Source organism: Pristis pectinata, chromosome 21 (genome assembly GCF_009764475.1).
Source record: "Pristis pectinata isolate sPriPec2 chromosome 21, sPriPec2.1.pri, whole genome shotgun sequence".
Taxonomy (NCBI): Eukaryota; Metazoa; Chordata; class Chondrichthyes; order Rhinopristiformes; family Pristidae; genus Pristis; species Pristis pectinata.
The window spans coordinates 30,736,962-30,760,668 of record NC_067425.1 but is presented as its reverse complement, the minus strand read 5'-3'; the positions used below and the strand labels follow the sequence as shown (position 1 = coordinate 30,760,668).

At 42.9% G+C, this 23,707-nt stretch overlaps 1 protein-coding gene across 1 annotated transcript in view; it reads left to right on the top strand.

Annotated features, from left to right (window-relative positions):
- rasa4 (RAS p21 protein activator 4) overlaps positions 1-23,707 on the top strand; it is a 183,011-nt gene that overhangs the window by 104,002 nt on the left and 55,302 nt on the right. The window contains exons 6-7 of the mRNA XM_052035750.1: positions 15,236-15,317; positions 22,320-22,454. Of these exons, the coding sequence (XP_051891710.1) occupies positions 15,236-15,317; positions 22,320-22,454 (217 nt within the window). The remainder of the gene's footprint in view (positions 1-15,235; positions 15,318-22,319; positions 22,455-23,707) is intronic.

Genomic DNA, 23,707 nt, shown 5'->3' with positions numbered 1-23,707 from the left:
GTGCATACCAGGGCGATTCTGATCCCGCTCTGCTGCTCCTGGTGCTTGGGGCTCAGGTAGCACAACATCCAAGAAACCAAAAACCCTCTTCTCCAGACCGATTAGCCTGAGAATGTCCATCCTGTCAGATGGGCCCACTGCTTCATGATGTTGGAGCAGTAATCTGTGCACATGAGTGGTTAGTGTTGAGTGCTGAGGGCTTGATCTTCGCATATCTGATTAGGTTGCAATAGAGCCACGCAGCATGGAAAGAGGCCATTGGACCACCACGTCCATGTTGACCAATGGCATCCATCCATGTTACTCCCATCTACCAGCACATGGCCTTCAATGCCAAGGCGATTCAAGTGCTCATCTAGACACTTCTTAAAAGCTGTCAGTGACTGCTTCCACCACTCTCTCTGGCAGTGGATTCCACCTGCTTATCAGCCTCTGGGTGAGAAAGGTCCCACTTGGACCCATTCTAAATTCCTTACCCCCCTACCCACAATCTATGTCCTCTAGTTATATTCACCTCTGATAAGGGGAAAAGATTCCTGCAGTCTATCCCATCTATACCCCTCATAATTTTATATACCTGGACTATGTCCCCCCCTTAACCTCCTCTGCTCCAAGGAAAACAGACCCAGCCTCTCTGGTCTCTTCCTGCACTAGTCCATGTTCCTTGGCGCCTCACTCCTGGTTGCCAGAGTTGTACCATTTTCTTCCATGGATGGCCTCCGGAACTCCTTCTCCAGCGGATGATCTCTTGAACAAGTGTTTCCAGGAATTTGAATGCACACCCTCTCCTGTTTCCAACCTCCCCATCAGCCATTCTCAACAGAGTGCTTTTTAGAAGTTGCAACAGTGACAAGTGTAGCAGTGGTGTTGGTGTGATGTGAGGGACCCTTCCAGAGCTTGAGGGTGAGGCTGAGGGTGCATTAGATCTCTGCTGATCTCATCAGTTGCACATTGTTTACCAAAAGAGAGAGTCTTTCAGAAAAATTGCGAACCTGTGCAGAGGACAAGGATCACAAAGGGAATTTGCAACTCTCCTGCAGCTTTTTAAAACAGCACAAACACACCATACAATGCTGGTTTAATGCTTCTAAATTAGAGCAGAAGAAATCCAAGGCCTTCCTTTTTCAAGGTTCAGGATAAGCGAGGTGCTCATAATTAACTAGAAAGAAAGAATCTTGCATTTATGTAGTGCCTTTCCTAACCTCAGGACAGCTAGAAGTGTTTTATTAACCATGACTACTTTTATAGCATGGTCACTTCCACAATGTAGGGAAGAGGGTTTGCAGTTTCCACACATATAGCAATTAAATAACCAGCCGAATCACGCAGAATGTACAATGCAGAAACAGAACATTCAGACTAACAGCTCCTTGCCATTGCTTATACTCTACAAATATCCTTTCATTCCTCTTCATCTAACCCTACCAGCATTGCCTTCCATTCCTTTTTCCCTGTGTTTTCATTCTGCTTCCACTTAAATTCATCTTCACTATTCACCTCAATTATTTTTCCTGATAGTGAGCTCCACATTCTTACTGCTGCCTAGGTGAAGAAGTTTCTCCTGGATTCCCATAGTACTTATTGGAACTGTCTCAGATATTTGGCTGCTAGTTTTGCTCCATGCCACAAATAGAAATAGTTTCCTCTGTTTACCTTATTAAGCCTTGTCATAATTTTAAAAACCTCTGCCATGTCACTCCCCTTCCTGTGTTTCATTTCTTTTCAGAGAAAAGAGCCCCGACTTACTTATTGTTTCCAACTTCGGCTTTAGATGTTAGTTGAGGGTAAAATGCGGGGAGAACTTCCACGATCTTCAGATTGTCCCGATAACCAACTGCCAACAGATGAACCCATGGGTTAACATCTTTGCACCTCTAACAATGCATTAGGAGTGTAAGCCTGGATGATGTGTTTGACTCTCTGGAATGGAACTTAACTCACAGACAGGCAAGCTACTGCTCAGCCAAGGCTCACACTTCCCCTTCAAAATGTTTCCATTTTGGGAAACTTTTGAGTAAAGAATGGACAAATGGAACCTCTCTAAAAATAACCTTGCTCTTATGCCAGACTTCTGGATATCATGCAAGTTTTCCACTGCAGCAGATGTTGTAAATTGGAATGTCTAAAACTCACGTTCATCTCTTTTCTCAATATTGATGTTGAAAATAATTTTTCCTGCATAGTTTCCCTGTGAATCTTTTTTAATACGTAGGAAGGCAAAAATAAATTTAGAAGACAGTGGAAGCAATGACGTTCTTTCACAATCCATCTCTGCCCCTCCAGTTCGCCCACAGTTCCATAACTTCCTATTCTAAATCTTGTTATCTCCTGTATAGAATACACTACTTCTCTCCTTACACCTTTCTGCTCTGAAACTCTAATGGCAATGTTTTGCTCTTTTGAAACTCTAGCACTCCCTATATTTTATAAGATAAGATTTCTTTATTAGTCACATGTACATCCAAACACACAGTGAAATGCATCTTTTGCATAGAGTGTTCTGGGGGCAGCCCGCAAGTGTCGCCACACTTCCGGCGCCAACATAACATGCCCACAACTTCCTAATCCATACTTCCTTTGGAAATGTGGGAGGAAACCGGAGCACCCGGAGGAACCCACACAGTCACAGGGAGAACGTACAAACTCCTTAAAGACAGCGGCGGGGAATTGAACCCGGGTCGCTAGTGCTGTAATGGTGTTACGCTAACCGCTACACTACCATGTCTGCCTATATTTTCTTTCAAACCCACAGATCCTCTTCTAAGCAAAAACCATAGTCTACCTTGATCCCTCCAAACCACTATCCTTTCCAAACTCCCCATACCTTCAAGGTCCTTGAATTTTGAGTTCCATTACTCTGTTTATTGACATGCTTGTTGAAGGCACCCTGCTCAAGATAACTGGTGTGACTGCGGCCATGGATCATTGTGCTGCTTGCCATCCTGCATCCAGTCCATTTTCTTCTCTGTCTAGTCCAGTTTGACAGAGCCTGGTTGGGTTTTCCTATTCTTCTGACTACCTTGCCTTTGAATGAAAGAACTTACACGGTCTTCCATGGTCCACCTCAAGAGTTTTTATTCTTAGCTCCAGATGAAATTGATGTTGAAACCTACAGCTTTCATGCACAAAATCCACAGACCTGTTCCTTCCTTTTCTCACTGAGCTCTTGTAGGTTCCACACCCTGCCTCTGTATAATGCTCAGGATGTCTAATCTCACATTCAAATCCTTCATGGTGCCTTTTATCTTCACTGGATAAGCCTTTACAGTCTACCTCAGCTCACCTGATTCTCAGTCACACGTACCCCATCACCTTCAGCACTTATTGTCCTACCTCCGAACAACTCTGTTACTTCATGAGAGAAGTGCTGAAGTGTTAAATGCCAGGAACACTCAACATCTGTGGACTACTATCGGAGTTTTTTGGGATTTTATTGTTCCTGCCACTGCTCTTGCTTCAGCAAAAAGCCTCTTAGAATCCTCTCGCTTTGTGCTTTTAGTCACCACCCTTATTATTTTCCACTCTGAAAGCCCCTGCCCTCTGACATGTACTCTGTGTGAGGAATGCTCTGTAGAGGTGTGTGACTAGCATTTGGGTATCTGAGATATTGCAGCAGCCCACGAACTGGGGTCTGGCTAGAGCATGCCATTGGATAATTCCTGCTCTGCATAATCCCACCAGGCTAAATAGAAAGAGATGTTGTCTTTTTTGAAGATGACAGTGGACTGTCTTCCAAATGTTGTTTGCTCGAGTTCCTTGTGTTCAAGGTCACAAGATAACAGTATTCAGGGCAATGATTTGCAAGCATTTTCCTGAAAATTGCTTTTTACAGTGAGAGAACAAAATGAATGCAGATCCAATCTGTGCTCCACCATTCTCCTGTCCCTACGCCTCTGAATGACTCATCCCATTCAATCAGCCAAAGTACTCAGAACAGCTCTGAACAAAACACAGTTAGTTAAATGCTGAATGCTTTATTTTCAAGGGCATTAACGTTGTTTTGTTCTAACAAGGCTCAGCTAAATTGCCTGCTTCTAGGCATGTTTGCCATGATAAATGAATTGCACAGTTTTATTTCCAAGCAAGAGCACTAATAGATGGTTTGAGGGAACCTTTTCTGAGGCTACTTGTGATCAATTTAAAACAGCAGTTGTCCAAAAAGCAGCTGTTGCAAACTGTGAAAAACTGAGGGCAGTTTTCACTACCAAGGACAGGTGTGTCATGGGCAATATTCTACACGGTAAATCTGACCCAATGCATATGTGTAGATTTAATGAGATTGGACAGAGAGCAGTAACCAAGCAGCAATGTATTTTAGGGAAGCTGAATGGCTCCATTGTAACTGGCTGGCAAGGATCCTGTCTCATCAATTACAGAAGGCATAGGGTAGAAAGAAGGCCAGATTAGTGAGGAGTGTCCATTACTGGAACACATCACAGGCCTGGCGGACGAGTGTTTCCTCCCTATCCAATAGCTAAGCATTTTATAAACTGCATGAGTCAGTAAGCATTGCCCCAATGTAGGTGGGAATGACAAGGTCAGAGCCCAAACCAGAATGGATGGGACAGAATCCAGGCAAGGATGCCTGGGCCAGAGTCTAGACTAGGATGGCTGGGACAGGGTCTCTGTATCAGGATGGCTGGGACAGGGTCTCTGTATCAGGATGTCTGGGGCAGAGTCTCTGTATCAGGATGGCTGGGACAGAGTCTCCATATCAGGATGGCTGGGGCAGAGTCTCTGTGTCAGGATGGCTGGGACAGAGTCCAGACAGGGTTGACTGGAACAGAGACTCAAGAGATTCTGCAGATGCTGGAATCTGGAGCAACACACACAAAAAGTGCTGGAGGAACTCAGCAGGTCCGGCAGCATCTGTGGAGGGAAATGAACAGTCGATGTTTATTTCTCTCCATAGATGCTGCCTGACCTGCTGAGTTCCTCCAGCATCTTGTGTGTTTTGACTGGAACAGATTCTTGACTGGGACAGAGTCTAGACTGGGATAGAAATACTGAAAATACTCCACAGGTCAAACAGCATCTGGTGAGAGAGAAATGGTTAACATTTCTGATGAGAGGTCAATGACCTACGTTGTTAACTCTGCTTCAAGGCAATAGATTGCTGGGGCCTTGACGGAGATCCTTCTATGCTCTTTAGCTACAGGCGATGTCCCAGAAGAATGGAGAAGAGCCAATGTTGTTCCCTTTTTTTAAGGAAAGCAGTCAGGATAATCCAGGAAATTATGGGCCAGTGAGCCTTCCATCAGTGGTAGGGAAAAAATTCTCAGGGACAAGATTTACTCGCATTTGAAAAAGCATGGACTTATTTCAGATAGTCAGCATGGCTTTGTGCAGGGACGTCACGTCTCACAACCTTGATTGTGTTTTTTGAGGGGGTGAGGAAGGTGGTTGATGAGTGGATGTTGTCTACATGGACTTTAGTTAAGCACTTGACAAGGTCCCTCATGGTAAGCTGGTGTAGAAGATTAAGTCACATGGAATCCATGATGAGTCGGTAGATTGGATTCAGAATTGGCTCGGCAATAGTAGACAGAGGACAGTGGTGGAGGGGTGTTATTCTGACTGGAGCTCTGTGACCAGTGGTGTTCTGTAGGGATCAGTGCTGGGACCTCTGTTGTTTGTGATGCATATAAATGATTTGGACAACAATGTAGATGGTCCGGTTAGCAAGTTTACAGACAACACAAAAGCTGATGAAGTTGCAGATAGCTAGGAAGATTACCAAAGGAAACAGCAGGATATAGCCCAGCTGGAAATTTGAGCAGGGAAACGGCAGATGGAGTCTAATCTGGATGAACGTGAGGTCTTGCATTTTGGGAGGTCCAATGTAAGAGGAAAATATACAGTAAACAGCAGGACCCTGAGGAACATTGATGTACAGAGGGATCAGGGGCGTGCAAGTCCATAGCTCCCTGAAGGCAGCAACAAAAGTGGATAGGATATTAGAGGATAGCAGGCATATAGCAAGCTTGCCTTTATCTGTTGAGGCACTGGATATAAGAGTTGGCAAGTCATGTTGCAGCTGTATAAAACTTAGGTTAGGCCACACTTGGAGTATTGTGTGCAGTTCTGGTTGCTGCATTACAGAAAGGATGTGGAGAGAGTGCAGAAGAGGTTCACAAGGATGTGGCCTGGATTGGAGAGTATTAACTATACTGAGAAGTTGGACAAACTTGCATTGTTTTTGCTGAGGTTGAGGGGAAACCTGATAGAATTATATAATTATGAGAGGCATGGATAGGGGATATGATCAGAGTCTTTTCCCCAGTGTGGAAATGGCAAATACTAGAGGGCATAGGTTTAAGATGAGAGGGGGAAAGTTTAAAGGAGATTTATGAGGCAAGTTTTGTTACACAGAGAGTGGTGGGTTCTGGAACATGTTGCCAGAGGAAGTGGTAGCAGATAGGAGAGCAACATTTAAGAAGTATTTAGACAGACACCTGAACAGGCAGTGGATAGAGGGATATGGACCTTGTTTAGGCAGACGGGAATAGTTTAGATTGGCATCATGGTCGATACAGACATTGTGGGCCGAAGGGCCTGTTCCTTCGCTGTATGTTCTATGTTCTAATTGCTCGGACAGAATTCATTCTTGAATGGCTGGGACAGAGTATTGAAAGACTGATTTTAAACTGTAGGGGGATTCATCACTATTGGGATCAGACAGGAAAGGTAGAGTTGAGGTTAATTGGATCAATTTGATTTACTGCAGGAGCATAGAGGCCACATGGCCAACTCCTACTTCCATTTCTTAAGTCTTGTATTTTGTGCTAAGATAATTGCCAATTTCAAACCTGAGACTGACAGATTTTTGTTAACCCTCTCCCAAGTAGTTTCAGATGCATGATAGGTGGCCAAAAATGTGAATCATTAATGTGTCCAACTCAGAGTGAAATTTTGTCCATTATAAATGTATGCTTGGATGACTGGAATCCACAACTTCAAACTCATATCAGCATCTATGTCAGCAAAGGTGAACCTGAGTTTTATTTTCTTCACTAAAATTCACTACCAATAATTTTATTCAGGACAACCTATTTGCAATCTTGAAAAGATAATTTTATGTAATAAATGGTTAGGATGTGGACATTGATTGGACTGAAGTAACAGATTCAAAATAAGACTGGAAAATATTAAGAGGAGAACAAATTTCCAGAAGAATAAGACAAGAGCTGGACAGTGAGATTAACTAGATTGTTCTTCATAAAATCTGCTGTGGTTTCAGTGGACTAAATGTTTTTTGGTGCTGTAGTATTCTTTGATACATGCATTGTAACACCGTGATCTATGCTGGAACAGTATAATTGCTTGAAAATTCATTGGCTTCATTATTGTAGTGTTGGAAAGTCAATCTGCAGTGCATTCTCATCAAATTAGTGAGCCCTCCTTTCTTTCTTCTCTTACTCACCTTGGTCTTCCTCTTGGTGTATTCCCCTGGGTAAGGGCTGACCACCCCTGTTGTGTAGGATGTAGCAGAGGATGACAAAGTATGAAGACCTGGTTGGCATGTACTGTTGTGTGCCCCCTGGACCGGTACAGATGTTTTGAGCAGGCTGATGGCATTTTCCATTGATCACGATGCTGTAATGGCTTTCACTGTAGTCACACTCAGCTGGAGTTGGTGGAATGGGGAAGAAAGAGGTAGTACTTATCCCCCAAGTTCCAACCTTTAGGTAAGTGGTAGCATTGTGAGATGCCTGTTCGGGTTAGGGGTTGGAAAACCTCAGAGTGAATGAGTCACATGTGTGATCTGGGAAGCTGGTGTTGACTGTCCTATCATGGTCAACAATGACTTGAAATAGTGAGGGAGGACAATCCCCTGTCATTCATGAAGAGCTCAGGGTTTCAGGTGAGAACCTGAAGTGCCATAAGAGTACAGTCTACCATGGAAGGCCCTTTTCCTGGAGATTAGAGCATCAGTGACCATCTTCATGAGCAGCAAACCATGGACAATGGCATGGATCAGCTGTGATCACCTGGAATGATCCAGAGGCATTGCCTTGGAAATCTGGAGCCCGTGGAAACATTGTTTCTGGGAAAGGTTGAGATAGGAACATTCATCCCCTGCAGACTCTGTAGGGATAAGGTCGACAAGCGTGTGGACTTTATGCATTTTGCCTTAGGATCCCCAACCTTGCTGATGGCATTTCTGGTGTGTGGCTTGAAGCTCCCACTCAAAAAGCAGGCGACCACAGCGGGAGCACCACTCTTAAATACTCAGGAGCATCTGTGGTCACGGAGCAGCTTTCAGATTGAACAATCTGCTTGTAGTGAATCATGGAGCAAACTGCAACAGTTTGAACTTGAGGTGTGAGTGGCCCTTTAAGTGGCACTATTAAAGAGTAAGCAGAGTTATGGAAACCTGGTTGGTTTTTGATCGGCCAAAGAAGTTGTTCTTTACACCACTGACATCTGGTTTACATTAGCCATGTTCTAAATGGTTTTGCATAAGAGCTGATGGAATTTTATACGTGGGCATGGTGGAGTTTCCAGAATGGTGACGTCTAACCCAGAAATGCAAGTGCATTCCACTCTGGCAAAATCAACTTTCATTTTCGTGGCATTGATAAAAAAATTGCTATGGGATCTCATTTCTGGGTATGTTTGTCATAATCTCGAAAAGTCATTATTAGTGTTTTGTTCAGTGGAACTAGTTATCAAGTTCCCCTTTGAAATTCAAAGACCATTTGTCCTTGTGCTTTGATAAATGTAGATTCACTTACATCTTCCCACTCATCCCCCGCCCACCTTGAGCAGACATAGTTCTATACACCACCCTCCCACAAAATGGGAAATATTTTTACTGCAAATGTAAACAGTGTTATGGTACCTCGTACTGAGTTATAGGAAATATCTGGTTGGGAATTAATTGGATACTGAGCTTGTCAAACATACCACATGGGCTGACAGATTCTGGGCTGTTAATTATGGACACCTGATGGTACATGGTAAGTCTTGGGAATCATGACACATTGCACAAAGAAAGGATTGCTTAGACACAGCCACAACACACAGCTTGATAGGTCAGGGATGTCTGCAAATCCTGACATCATTTACACATATTTAATTGCCTGTTTCATCAACATTGCACCAGTGAAAAACAAGTAATGAACATCTACGTACCTGACCAGCCCACTTGACTCAGCACAGACAGTGAAAATGCCCAAACATAGGGGATAATGGCTTGTACATTTACCACAGACAGAGAGAGACAGAGAGAGAGAGAAAAGAGAGAGGGAGAGAGAGAGAGAGAGAGAGAAACTCCCACACATTTACCCCAGATAGATATAGAGAGAGAGAGAATCCATTACATCCAACCTGGAGAGTAACCCTCATATTTTTATCTCAGGGAAAGAGAGAGAGAGAAAACACCTACACCCACAAATTTACCCCAGATAGAGAGAGAGAAAGAGTCACACATTCACCCGAGAGAGAGTGTGGGAAACACCCACACATTTACTTAAGAGACAGAGAGAGTGAGAATCCATCACCCATTTACCCTGAAGAGAGATTAATCCTCACACGTTCATCCGAAGAGAAATAAGGAACGAGAAACTCCCACACAGCCCACACTTAACCCAGACAACTGATAATGTGTTAGTTTATGTCAGATTTAACATGAATAACAATGTGTGTGGCTTCAGTTTAAGTGCTGTGGCTGGGTGAATTTGTAACTATTGCCGCTCTGAGCAGTTAAATGGAAAAGTACTGATCAATTCATGCACTCATTGTATTAGCCCTTTGAGTGGATTGGCTGGAGATTGTATTTATTAGGTAACCTAGTAAATATCACTTCAATAAATGGCTGTTAATCCTTTTGACAGCTCGATTTTCTCGATATCTGGAACCAAGTTCCTGTTTGATAATTGTGCCTCAGACATGTTGGACTAGATATTACAACCTCTTAATGGTATGAAAAGAACAAATTCTTCAATTGAGAGAATAAAGTTATTGGGTTTCCCTGCATAATGCCACACTCTTCATTTTCAGTACAGTGTGTTCAATCTGAGGCATGTTCTTTCATTTGCTGGTGTTTGACCTTGCAGGTGTGATCTTGGTAGCCAAGTCTTTAAAAAGACAAAGCTATAGAGGAGCATTGCTACCGAAGGAATGGATGCTGCAATGATGAGAGGAGGGCAGGAGAGTTTGGGTGTCCTCCCTAATGCATTTATAAACTGAGGTGGTTAGCTGCTAGATTTCAGCACTCCCTATGAGGACTTCCCCATTGGGGCCATCCAAATCAAACACATGTTGATTAGTCTGCAACAAAGCACCTGTTTAGTCTAGAGTAAGGAAACCCTGGAGGGGCACAGGAGGGGAATGAGAGAGACAAGGAAGGATTCACTGATGGTCTGCTCTTGTTCATTAAAGTCGCATTATCCCATAGTTTGAATTAATCAAAAGAAATAATGGCAGTGATTTAGTGCTGAAATGAATGCAATTAATCAAACAACTTTGAATTGAGAGGGTACAAGGGTATTAAAGTATTCCCTACCATAATAACAACAGCTTGTTACACAATCATCCCATGTGAGATACCATCTAGATCCACAATGATTACTGGCTGCAGTTCCACTTAGCTTCTGATGCTGATTTAAAAGGTGAGTGTATCCATAGGAACCACTGTTCAAAGTAGTCCCTTGTCTCTCTATAAAGGCAGTGATTTTGCACCAAGAAGCAATAACTGATTTGTTTTCGTCCTCAGGATGGACTGCTTTTATTGCTCCTTAGTTGCCCTGAGGATGGTTGAGCCTCCTGAAGTAATTGTTTCACAACTGACTGATCCATTAAACCACCTCAGTGGTTTCAGAATCGAACCACGTGGTGTATAGATCAGAGCCACACACAGCTCAGACCAGATAAAGGAGGACCTTCTTTTTACAACATTGCTGAGGTACTTGGGTTTTTGCATTCCTGTCCTGCAATAAACCAGTTCGTCCAGTGCAATGTGAGCACCAGAGCACACACCTGGTAAACTCAGTCGACTGTCAGCCCAGATGAAACCAATTTTTAATAGCACAGCAGGGTTTCTATTGGAGTTGTGTGAAGGGATTAAAATTTACTTGTATAATATTTGCACATTTACACATTACCATCATAGAACAGTCCAGCACAGAACAGGCCCTTCAGCCCACAATGTTGTGCCGACATAGCTATTGCCTCCCACCTACAGAATGCCCATATCTCTCTATTTTCCTCTCATTCATGTGCCTATCCAAGCCCCTCTTGAAAGCCCCCAGTGAATTTGCCTCTGCCACCCTATCAGGCAACGCATTCCAGGCATCCACCACACTCTCAGTAAAAAACGTACCCCTCATGTCTGTTCTGAACCTACCCCCTCTCACCTCAAGTGCATGCCCTCTGGTATTGGGTTGCTCAGTAATGGGAAGAAGATATTGCTTGTCCACCCTATCTATGTCTAAAATTATGCCTCTCATAATTTTATACACTTCCAACAGATCACCCCTCAGCTTCTGCCGCTCCAGAGAAAAGAGCCCAAGTTTGTCCAGCCTCTCCTGATAGCACATGCCCTCTAATCCAGAACATATCTCAGATGGAGTGAATTAGAAGACGATGGTGGTGTTGGGGCAAGATGTTGGGAGATGCGCATGAGAGGAGTATCAGGCAGATGACAGCAGGCAGCATTTAAGGCAGATGATGACAAGGGGTTGGTTTGGAAATGTGAAACAAAAGAAAATGCTGGAAATGCCCAGCATATCAGGCAGCATCTGTGGAGATAGAAAACTGAGTTAATATTACAGATGGGACCTTACATCAGGACTGGCCAGTTCTGACACAAAGACTGAATTGTTGAATTCAATATTAAGTCCTGAGAGCTGGAACACACAGAGATGGAAAATGAAGTGCTGGTCCTTGAGTTTACATTGGCCATTGTTGGAGGCCAGTGAGAGCGGTATGGAGAATCAGATTGTTAGATGCCAGAATTAACATTGGGTTGGAACATCCAATCTGTTTCAGGCAGCTGTGAGTTGTAACTGCCTGTGCTTACTGCCATCTGAGGTCAGAAGGTTGGTGGATTTGCAGAGTTACTCAGCTCTCTGCCGACAATCTGACGACTCACCTCCCGGCCAAGCAGATCCCTCGCTATGCCACTGGGAGCTGGAGTCTTTGGGCTTGTGTATGAATGGTGGTCTTCCAGGCTTCACAAGATTTCATGATACTACTGGACCAGTAGGTCTCTGGAGAGTAGTGAGAATAATGAGATCATGGAAAGGAAAGGGGTCTCAGATACTCGATGGCGAGAAGTGGGAGAAACAATAGAGGAACCATTGCAGATCTTTGTACTGCATTGGTTAATATTCTCTAGACAGATTATTACCAAGGAGATTTATTTAAAATAGTCTTCCTTTAATTGTTAACACTCCAGTTAAAAAGTGAGTTGAAAGTAGTGTGTCAGTGAAAGGAGATAATACACCTAATGCAGTCTGACACTTCTCTGCTATCCTCCGTGGTAAAATTCTGAATTTCATTGCTTATAAGTGTGCGTCCACGTGAAGAGATCCAGTGGGAAGGCCAGGGTAATCGAGGACAGTCGTCACATTCCCATGTCAACTGGTGAAATGCAATGCTGACTTTGATGAACTTGTCCTCAGTGCTACAAGTTTGCATAAAAAGAGGTAGAGAAAATACAACTTGTTGCATGGATCTAAATGATAAAACACCTTTACTTTAACAAATTACATCCTGCAATATGTTGTTGTAGAAGGCTATGCACTTATTGGCAGGATTCTTCCCCCATTCCAAACACACTGTTCTAATTTGAAGAATCGAGAACTTTCAAACTGACTCCGAGTACTAGTCTTTAGGTTAGGTTAAAGTTGCTGTTTTTACAAGAACATAAGAAGTGAAAAGCAGTGGTTCGCCGTTTGGCACGTCATGCTTGCTCTGCCACTCATGGCTGATCGTTTTCCTCAGCACCACTTTATCACACCAACCTCACATCCTTTCATTCCTCTAATATCCAAAGATCTGTCTCTGTCTTGAATATACTCTGTGACTGAGCCTCCCAGCTCTCTTGGGTAGACAATTCCAAAGATCTGTCGCCTTCTGGTTGAGGGAATTTCCTCTCACTTCAGTCCCAGGTGGCTGGCCTTTCAATACTGTGACTCCCTGCTTATGGATATCCCAACCAGAGGAAATATCATCTCTGCACCAGCCCTGTAAGATTTTTACGTTTCAATGAGGTTAGCTAAACTCTAGAATGTCCTTCCTTAAGTAGGAAGACCAGACCTGTTCACGATTCCAGGTGTGGTCTCACCAGGGCGCTATTTAATTGCTGTAAGATATCTTTGCTCTTAATGTCAAATCCTTTTGCAATAAATGGCAACATACCATTTGCACTCCTAATTGCTTGCTGTATATACATATCAACTTCCGGTGATTCATGTTCAAGGGACCCAAGTTCCTCTCAATATCAAGAGTTCTCATCTCTCACCATCTAAAAATTACACTGCTTTTCTTTTTCCCTTCAGAATGAATCATGCTTCATATTATATTCCACCTGCCCTGTCCTTGCTCAGTCACTTAGCCTGCCTATATTCCCATGAATTAGCTCTGTATCCTCCTCACTACTCACACTGCCTCCAAGATTTGTATCCAACTCACTGACATTGACCTTAAACAGCCCGAGCTCTGTCACCAATCTCTGAGACACTCCACTATTTCCAGCCTCCCAACCCAAAACATGATCTGGAGCAACAACAAACTGCTAGTGGAACTCAGCTAGTCAGGAAGCATCTGTGGAGGGAAATGGACAGTCGACGTTTAAGGTCAAGACCCTTCATTTGGACTTCCTCCAGCATTTTGTTTCTTGCTCCAGGTTCCAGCATCTTTAGTCTCTTGTGTCTCCAAAAATGATCTGACCTGCTTTCCGGTAGCTGATCTGTTCTGATCCCCAACCCTCCGTCATCATCCCCAGAGGTCATTTCCTGGGAACTCCCGTCCCCTGCACCCAGGGATAACCCTTTCCCAGTGTAAGGCTGATTCTGGAGTGGCTGATTCCTTGTTCATCGTATACCACTGAATTCCAAAATGGTCGCTGTGCCATTAAATGTATCTCTGCAGGCAGAAAGACATTTCTAGACCTGGCTATTTTTAAGAGGTTACTGTGGGAACTCACAATCTGTACTTCTAAATCTGTACTTCTGCACTGCTCCAGGAGTGGCTCCTCTGCTGCCAGAGTTGCAATGAATTGGTCATTCGGAAAAAAACATCCATCAGCCCACCACTTCCAAGTTTGTATTAGGCACCGGTTATGAGTCAGGTTGTAAAATGACTGCAATCAGCAGTGCAACAGTTTGTATCGCTTCCTCCTAACTTCAGATTCAGTCCTGACCTTCACTGTTGTCTGTGTGGAGTTTGCATGTTCTCCCTGATCAGCTTTCCTCCCGCATCCCAAAGATGTGCTGGTTACTGTAAATTACCGCTTCACATAGCTAAGTGGCAAAAAGAATCAAAGGGGAGTTGGTGGGCATGTAAGGGAGAATAAATTATAGGGGTCTGGGGAAATGAGGAGACGGGGAATGGGACTGATGGGATTGCTCTGCTGGGAACCAGCATGGGCCCAATGGGCTGAATATTCTTTTGCTGTGTTGTAATGAGTAAGTAAATAATCGTTCAGAAAAGTCACTGTGGAAATTTCACAGCTATTGCAACATCAAATTGCATTGAGTTATTTTTAAATCTGGATTACACTGAGAGGTTGCATTATTTAGATATTACTCCTCCAGCCTGGTTCTGTGCTGCACTCTGAACAAACTCCTCTCACTCCTCCGTGCCTCAGAAGCCCAGGGGCATTGAGGTAGCAGAATGGCAGAAATGCACATTCAGTCCTTTTGTCGGCCTCTCACCCTCACAGTGTGCACTGAGCAATTTAGTTCTGTCATGGTGTCCCCAGCAGTCCTGAATCAGGTGTGTGGTCCACGTCAGGATCACATTAGGCATGTGACTTGCACAGAGCAAGGTATTCGTCGATGATCTTGTTGCAATCAATGACGATTTTAAACCAATTACATTTTAAACTATTTTAAGATGACTTTATATCTGTTTCCATTTTATTTATTATGTAATGGTTAAAATGCCTCCAAGGTTCCAGCAGTGGTGACAGTCACTAAAACATGTCTGCAAACTGCTCTGAAAATGTTCTGCACTTGTGAAAGGCACTGTATAAATGCAAGTCTACTTTTCTCCTTCTTTTCAGAGACCTGGCTCGGAAGGATCTGAACGGAGCCTCGGATCCCTTCGTCAGAGTGCAGTACAATGGGAAGACCCAGGAGAGCTCTGTGAGTCCAGCCAGTTCCTTGGAATTCAATAATGGTGATTAAAGGTCTGTTCAGTATTGACCAGCTCCTATAGAAGGTGCTAAAAACATGCGGTTTAAGTTTTTCAACTTGGATTAAGGGTTAGGGGGTCATGGGTTGTGAATGGTGCTGATTTAGTCACAACCAAATAGCCAGAAGGCAAATATAAATACAACAGTGCTAATATTCTGTAGAAGCTTTTAGGCAATTATTGGGTGCCATTTTCACAAGATACACTTTATACCACATACTTCAATATTACTTCAGTATCCCATTTCCAAATGTAGGTATGTGCTAAGTGATGCCAGCATGCTAACTCCATCACATTGTTTGAAATATTTCTCTCTATGACCTGAGCTGTTTCTGTCAAAACTGTCTCTCTGCTACTGTCTCCTCAAGATTTGACTGAATTAAGCTCAATCATGTTCTGTGCCATCTATGCATTAGTTATTCAGCAAGAGTCTAGCCTGTTGTGGAACGTTTACAAATCCGTGTTTCATTGTTAACTTCAACACTCTTGTAATGCCTGTTTTTTTCAGTGATGATTCTCAGCTGATGCTGGATGACATTGTGAATGAAGTTTGTGCCTTCATTATATTATAGGAAATGAAAAGAACGAAGGACATTTCCTCTTTCTTCTTCTGAAAAGCCATGAGCTTACTTCTGCAATAGTATGCTCTGTTGATAACAGGACCCCAAAACATTTCACCTCAATCCCCTTACAACACAAGTCAATGTGTATTCATTGGCCAATTCCATCTGTGTAGAGGCACCAACATTGGCTTGGGTCTGTAATCTTCACTGATACTACACTTGTCCACCGGCTCTTCAAAATCTTTATCTAATCCTGGCCAATAGACAAGTGCTCTGGTCACTGCCTTCGTTCTAACAATAACAGAAGGTTCAGTGTGAATCTCCTCTAAAATCTGTAAGAGCAATCCAACTAGTTTCGTTGCCCTGTCCTTTCCCCAAAGCCCTGAAAACTCTTTCCTTTCAGATACTTGTCCAGCTTCCTTTAGAATGCTACAATTGATTCTGACTCCACCACTGCCCCTGTCTCGGCCGTTCCTGTCTGGATTCTGCTTAGCTGTTCCAACCTGGACTCTGATATTGCCAATAAAATGCAGCACACAATAAAACTCACCAAACAATGACTTTACCGGATAACTATACACCTTTATTCATCGTGATAAATTCAAACAACTCAAAGATTCATTGTGTAGTTCAAACAATTACATAGTGAATCTTTGAGTTGTTTAAACTTTAGTTCCATAACTCTTTAGTTTACTTTTACAACTTTCAAAACGCCCTACTTGCATTCAGATATCACCTGCTCTAGGTGAACCGGACTGGGGTCTGACTTGGTGAGTCCTTCTCTGAGTCCCTGACTCAGGGTCGTCTTCTTCAGTGGTTGATCTTTAAAGTCACTGCTGTTACCTATCTCATCAGGTGCCTTTTTATACATTTCTTTGTGTTCTTTCCAGACATTGCTTAGTTCTTTATAGCCAATTATTCAGCTATAAATCCAGTCCATATCCATACAACTATGTGTTTCTTTAACTGCTTCAAATTCCCACTGGAGCCATTCCACAATTACCTCAACCATCAGTTCTTCATTATAAGAGTGTCTGTACTTTTGCAATTTATCAAGCTATCCCTTTCACAGGATGTCAGTTCCCAGAACATCCTTAGCTGCTTGTTTTCTTCTGTGGGACAGTGGGAGAGTTCACAGGGCTGTAAAGCTGTCTCACGTTGATACTGACTAGGTCTCGCTCTCGCTCTCTCTCTCTGTCTGTCTGTCTGTCGCTCTCTCTCTCTCTCTTGCTCTCTCTCTCTCTCTTCCTCTCTCTCTCTCCCTCTTGCTGTCTCTCGCTCTCACTCTCTCATACCCAGTGTCGCCCCAGAGCCTAGTCAGGTCACTTGACATCTATGTCTCTGCCTGCTAGACCCTGCCCCTGCCAGTCCAGTCTGGACTATGCATTTGTCTTTTGAACTTTATATTCAATCATGTTATTATATTGAGGCTGGAGAATGGCCCACCTTTGCAATATTGACACAGTCATTGTCAGTTTACAACCAAGAGTTGTTAACAAAAGCTTGTGGTCTGTGACCAAAGTAATAGGGCTGCCCAATATTAACTGATGAACCTTTTCATTCCCAAAACAGCCTCTTTCTCAGCTTGAGCATAATTTCTCTCATCCTTTGTCAATGAACATGATGCATGCAGAATTTGTATTTTCTTCTCCATTGTGCATTGCATTGATTATAGCTCCTACTCCATAATTTGCAGCGTCAGTACTGTCACAGGACACGGCAGAAATCAAACATCATTCTGATCTGTTCTTCAAAATGACCTAAGTTCTTCAAGGTTTTCAGGGTTGTTTTTGATTTGCATTTACTTCCACTTTTTTATTAACTGTTGCAAGTCATTTGCATTTCCCCTTAGCTTGAGATAACTGCTTCCCTTTGCATGAAAACACTTTTTCTCTTTTTTTGATTTTTATGTTGTGTTTGTGGTGCTCCACCTGATCCTTACAATATTCATAGATTTTCTTCAGTATTTATTGCTTTGATGCATTGACAATGATCTATAACATGTAGTGTTTTGACCACTGTAGGTTTACACTATGTGGTACCTCTGTGTAGGAGTTGTGCTTTTCCAATTTTGCTGACTCTCGTTTACATTCAGCTGAACATATGCATGTGACAGATCTGATCTGGTGAAAACTTTGGTTCCTGCCATCTCTGCCTGCTTCTCAAGATCTATATTCAGTGGGTACTGTTTGTTATCATTTGCCTAGTCCAATGTCACCTTGTAATCACCAGAGTTGAACGGTTTGACCACCTTCAGTACTGCTACAATTAGTGTTACCCATACTGGCTGGTCTTCAGTACAATTTCTTTCGTTCTAATTTTTCAAACTCTTCCTCTACTTGGTTCTTCTACACATATGGGACAGGTCGATGCTTACAGTAGGCTGGTATTGTGTCTGGCTTCATACATATATGAGAATGATGATTTGTAATTCTCTGCACATTTTTCCAATGTCTAGTGAGTTTGAAGCATCCATGTTGAACACCTCTTTCCAGTCTAGCTTCAATCCTACTGAGCTAGTATTTGCCCATCAATGTTTGTCCATTAATATAATCAGCTACATCCAAGGTTGATTTTACTTGCTGACTATTGTAAGTCAATAAACATTTCATCCGATTTAGAAGCTTCACAATATGCTTTCAAGCTCACTGTGCTATTCATTGGTATGCTTGGCTGAACTTAGTTATGTATCCTTTGTCCATAATCTGCTGCTCATGTCGATGCACTGACCATCTAATCATACTCTGAAGTCATTCTGCTCTCCACCACTGCCACTGGTCACGTAATGCTGCATAAACCCAATTCCCCATTGGTCCTTGTTGACCAGTACTGTGTAGACTTCCCCTCTGTGGGTTCTTGCTATAAAAACTTTGCTTCTGTGGAAAACAAATCACACGACTAGAATTGCTTTGATTCACTACTTTGGCTTTAGACTTGCATGCTAAGCATATGTGCCCTTTTCCTGGTAGTTAAAATATCTTGCTGTTTTAAATTGACATTCATACAATAGATAGTTCATGTTACATTCGTAGCAGCAATTCATGCCAGTCTCACCCATGCACTTTAGTTTCTATTTGGAACTCAGGCCTCTGCTATCGTTCCATAACTGTAAACTGACATCATGTTTCTGCCTGGCATTAGGTGAAATTCTTATACATTGGAGGCAGTGCAGAGAAGGTTCATGGGTTGCTTGCTGAGTCAAAGGGGTTGACATATGAAGACAGGCTGAGCGTGTTGGGCCCATACTCATTGGAAAGGGAAGAGTGAGAGATGATCTTACTGAAACATAAGGTTCAGAGGAGCAACAATAATCTGCTAGAGGAACTCAGCGGGTCGAGCAGCATCTGTGGGAGGAAGAGAATTGTCGACATTTCGGGTCCAGGACTGAAGCAGGTTTCAACCCGAAACGTTGACAATTCCTCTCCTCCCACAGATGCTGCTCGACCCGTCTGAGTTCCTCCAGCAGATTGTTTGTTGCTCCAGGTTCCAGCATCTGCAGTCCCTTGTGTCTCCAGGTTCTGAGGGGGATTGACAGGGAGGATGCTGAGAGGGTGTTCCCCTGTTGGGGTATCTAGTATCTGGAACTCAGGAGCGTAGTTTCAGAATAAGGGGTCACCCATTTCAGACAGAGATGAGGAATAATTTCTTCTCCCATGGAGCCAGGATTCTTTTGGAATTACCTACCACACAGAGTTGTGGGAGCAATTGAATATATTCAAGGTGCAAGCTGACAGACAATTGAACTTCAAGGGAGTCAAAAGAGTATAGAGAGGGAGAGAAAGCTGGAAAGCGGTGCTGAGACCAAACTTGGATCCGCCAGCATCTTATCAAGGAGCTGGCTGACCTACTCCTAGTCCTGCTTCTTATAATTTTCACTCTTATCCCTCATTGCCACCTCTATGATCAATGTGATCTTGCACACAAGACCAACTGTGAGATTCTGTGTGCTTAATAACTTTGAATATGATTAATGATAAAAATGCAAACTTGTCACACCACACACAAAGCTGCATTGCTGAGATAGATCCTTCAAAAAGATGATATACTTGCTGACAGTCTTACGTCACTTTCTGGTTCCTGATTCCAAATCTGCAGCTCTCCACAATTTCTGAAACTCCTGTAATTTTTGTATAGCTTCAGTAAAGAAAATTTGCTAATGCACTGTATGTTTGGGAATAGAACAGCTTTCTTGAGCTGCCATAAACATTAGGCACATCCTCACCAGCACCTTTAACTCCACTGTATTATTTGTTATAAAGAATATTTCCATATGCTGTATGTATGAACTGAAAGGCTCATAAAACTGGAAGGCTTTCAACATAATTTGCTTGAGTCTAAGCAGCCATTGTGATCTGTTCCTTCTCTTGCAGTGACACGGTTTATGCTTGACGACTACCATGTTGCTATTTCTCCAGTGCTTACTGTTCAATCCGATATAGTGATTGATGTGGTCTTGGATTAGTTCTTGTGCGAGGTCAAAGTTAAAACAAGCAGTCGGGAGCTTCCAGACTTGCCGCATGAATTGTTTACTTGAGCACGTTGACAAACTTGGAGACTGCTAATATTCCACTGGTGCTGCCAATCTGTAGTGCATGTACATGTGCACCCATTACCTATGTTGAACCTGAAACAGTGTTATATAAAGAAGCCAAAAAGACACAGTGAAACTGTGAGAATAGTGCTGCTTCTTTATTCAACTCTCACTATATAGTTCGTCCACCATTTGTATTCATCATACATTTATATACACTGCCGTTACAATATTTAATTGGCCAACTTCCCCTCCCCGCAACTCTCTACTTCCCATGAGCAGATTGGTTACTTCCCCTGCCCCCCCCTTGATTAAAACTGGAACTGACTGGATTGAATTCCTGCTTCTAATTTTATTCTTTATAACTTCCGACATGAATTCAGCCCACCAAAGTCAGTGTTTCAGATCAATGACCTTTGTATTTTATTGTAGGTTAAAATGGGGCCTGTGTCCTTTGACTGTGAACGTTGCAAAAAGATGTTCTAGAACTTGCATATATATGGAGTTTAAATGTTGAAAAAAATGTGACAAGGCATTTCAAAGAAGTATAATGAGAAAAGAATGGATCTGAAGCAATGATGAAGAATGACAATATGTTTGGTCAGGAGGGTTGTTATGGGGGTCAAAGGCTTTGGAGGAGGAAATTCTGGAGCTTCAGATTCTAATGCCAGAGCTGTCAATAATGCAGCAGAGATAGTGGGGGTTGGTACAAGAAGCTGGAGTCAGAGGAATAGAGAGTTTTCAGTTAATTTTAGGGTGGGAGAAGGATTTGGAGATGGAGAAGGGTGAAATGAAGAAGTTTTAACCCAGGGACTGGAGTTTTAAATTTGAGGAACTGGTTGATTCATTCGTGAAGTCGTAGAATGATTCCTTCTGGTTCATTGACAAATTGCTTTCCTCATTTTAAATCAACATTCATTGACCTATCCAGTGATCTACTAATACACATTCTAATTGTCACTGAAATAGCATGCTCTAGTTTAAAACTTCTTCTATTTATTTGCTGAAGTGAGTGACTCTCAGGTCTCTGCTCTAACCTCACTGTGCAATTTTGCACAACTCCAGGAGCAAACTTCAATGATGCTTCTGACAGAGAAGGTCAATCAACTTAAAGAGAAGGTGACCATTAAAGAAGCAGACCATACGAAGGGCTGAAAGATGTAGAAAAGTTCTCTGGGTGAATATATTTCAATTCATGACCTACTGGCTCTAACGGCCCTTGTTACCCATCAATATTTTTAGAATTATGGAACAAAAGAACTCAAAGAAAATGGGCAAAGATACAATTTCTTTCAGTGCCCTATTGATTTTATTTGTGGAGGGACCTCAAAGAAGTCTTAATGAGACCAATCTTTAATTCCTGGAGAAATAAGGGTTGCCAAGCCTTGAAGGAATCTGGCCAAACAGATTCGCCATGATTTTTCCAACTTCTACTGACATTTTCACACACAGGTCAGGATGCTTGGGAGAAAATTATAGGCCCCAAGGTTTGTAGCTTGAGGAAGAAAATTTAAATATTTCGCAATACTATGATTGTAACTACAAACTTGATTGTCATTATTTCTGATTGTGCTTTCCAGCATTTAGTATTTGCAGTATAAAAAATCTTGCAGATGCTGGAAATGTGAAATAAAAACAGAAATTGTCTGAAATACTCAGCAGGTCCAGCAGCATCTATGGAGAGCAAAAGCAGAATTAATTTTTCAGATCAACCTCAAATGTTCGCTCCTCAGTTGCTCTTGAACTTGCTGCCTACTTGCAGCTTTTTCAGTACATTTGATGAACAACAGGCAACTGAATTCATGGATGCTGCTCAACTCTAGTGAAATCTGCTGAGACTGAGTGTTTTTTTTTTGTAGGTTGTGAAAAAGTCCTGTTATCCCCGTTGGAACGAGGTCTTTGATTTTGCCCTGGATGATGCCATGGCTGAGAACACGTTGTATGTGGAGGTGTGGGACTGGGACCTGGTCAGTAAAAATGACTTCCTTGGAAAGGTAAGTAACACGTCAGGAAAACCCGGCTTAAAACTTGAGGTTATTTCTAATGATGTATTTGGTGTAGAATTCAGTCAATGCACAGACGTATGGGCCTTTGAATACTTTATTGTTGGCCCATCATGTGGAGTTCAGTAGGGCCTTGTGCACTATATAACAAGTCTTGCTGTTGGAAAAACCTTTAACTCAAGTTGTTGTAGCACACTAAGGAACTTGGGTAAGCCTGAGTCTGCAAATGGATCTAGAGAGAGCAGACCAGAGTTTGGGAGGGTTGGGGCTTGGCTGTCATGGATTGAGTTGGGGCGTTGAGGGCCAGGGGTCAGCTGGCAGGGAATGGATGGTGAATGAGGGTGTGATCATTGATTGGGAGTCAAGGGAGGCGACTGGCGGTCATGGACTATGGGGTTAGTGGGGAGGAGGAATTGTCGAATGTTGTGTTGGGTCAAGGAATGTGGGTGAGGGTGGGGATTGGGCCGGAATCATGAGCAAGGAGAGAGTGTGGAGCAGGTGGGTGAGAAGTCAGGAAGAGCTGTAAAAGTTAAAAAAAGGGACTGACTAAGTCTTGGTGCCAGCACCAGTGAGGTCCCTTTAAGTTGCAGGCTTCACAAGTACCTGTATCTGCAGGAATGACTCCTGGATGGCACAGGCTAGGGAAGCAGGGCCCAGGGTTGTGGAAGTGACTTCCAATGACAGGGATCCTGCTGTGTGTGTTAAGGACTCTCGGTACGTCACTATGCCTGATCCACAGAGGACCCGGAATAAAAATCACAGACTGTGCAACTCAAAGGGTTTCACCATGGATGGCTTTAGTGCTAACAACCCTTTTGCACAGAGCAATGTCCTGCAAGCAGCAATTAAATAATGGCCAGATGCTGTAACATAGCTGTGACGATCAAGGAATAATTTATTTGCCAGGAGACCAGGGAGAATGCTTTGCACTTCATCAGAATAGTGGGGTGGGATATTTGATCTCTTCTTGAGAGGACAGCAGGGGGGAGAAGTTTAACATTCCTCCACAAGTGCACCCCTCTGCCACTACTAGATTATGAAACCCAGCCTCTGCATTATAATCTAGTCTCTGTTCTATAAACTCCATCCTTTGGATTATATACCATACCGTCTGGATTATAATCTCCAGATCTGCATTGTAAAATCTAGCCTCTGAAGTATAAATTCCATCCTCTGGATTTTACATTCCAACTTCTGGATTATAAATTCCAACATCTGGATAGAGCTCGTACTCTAAACCTGAG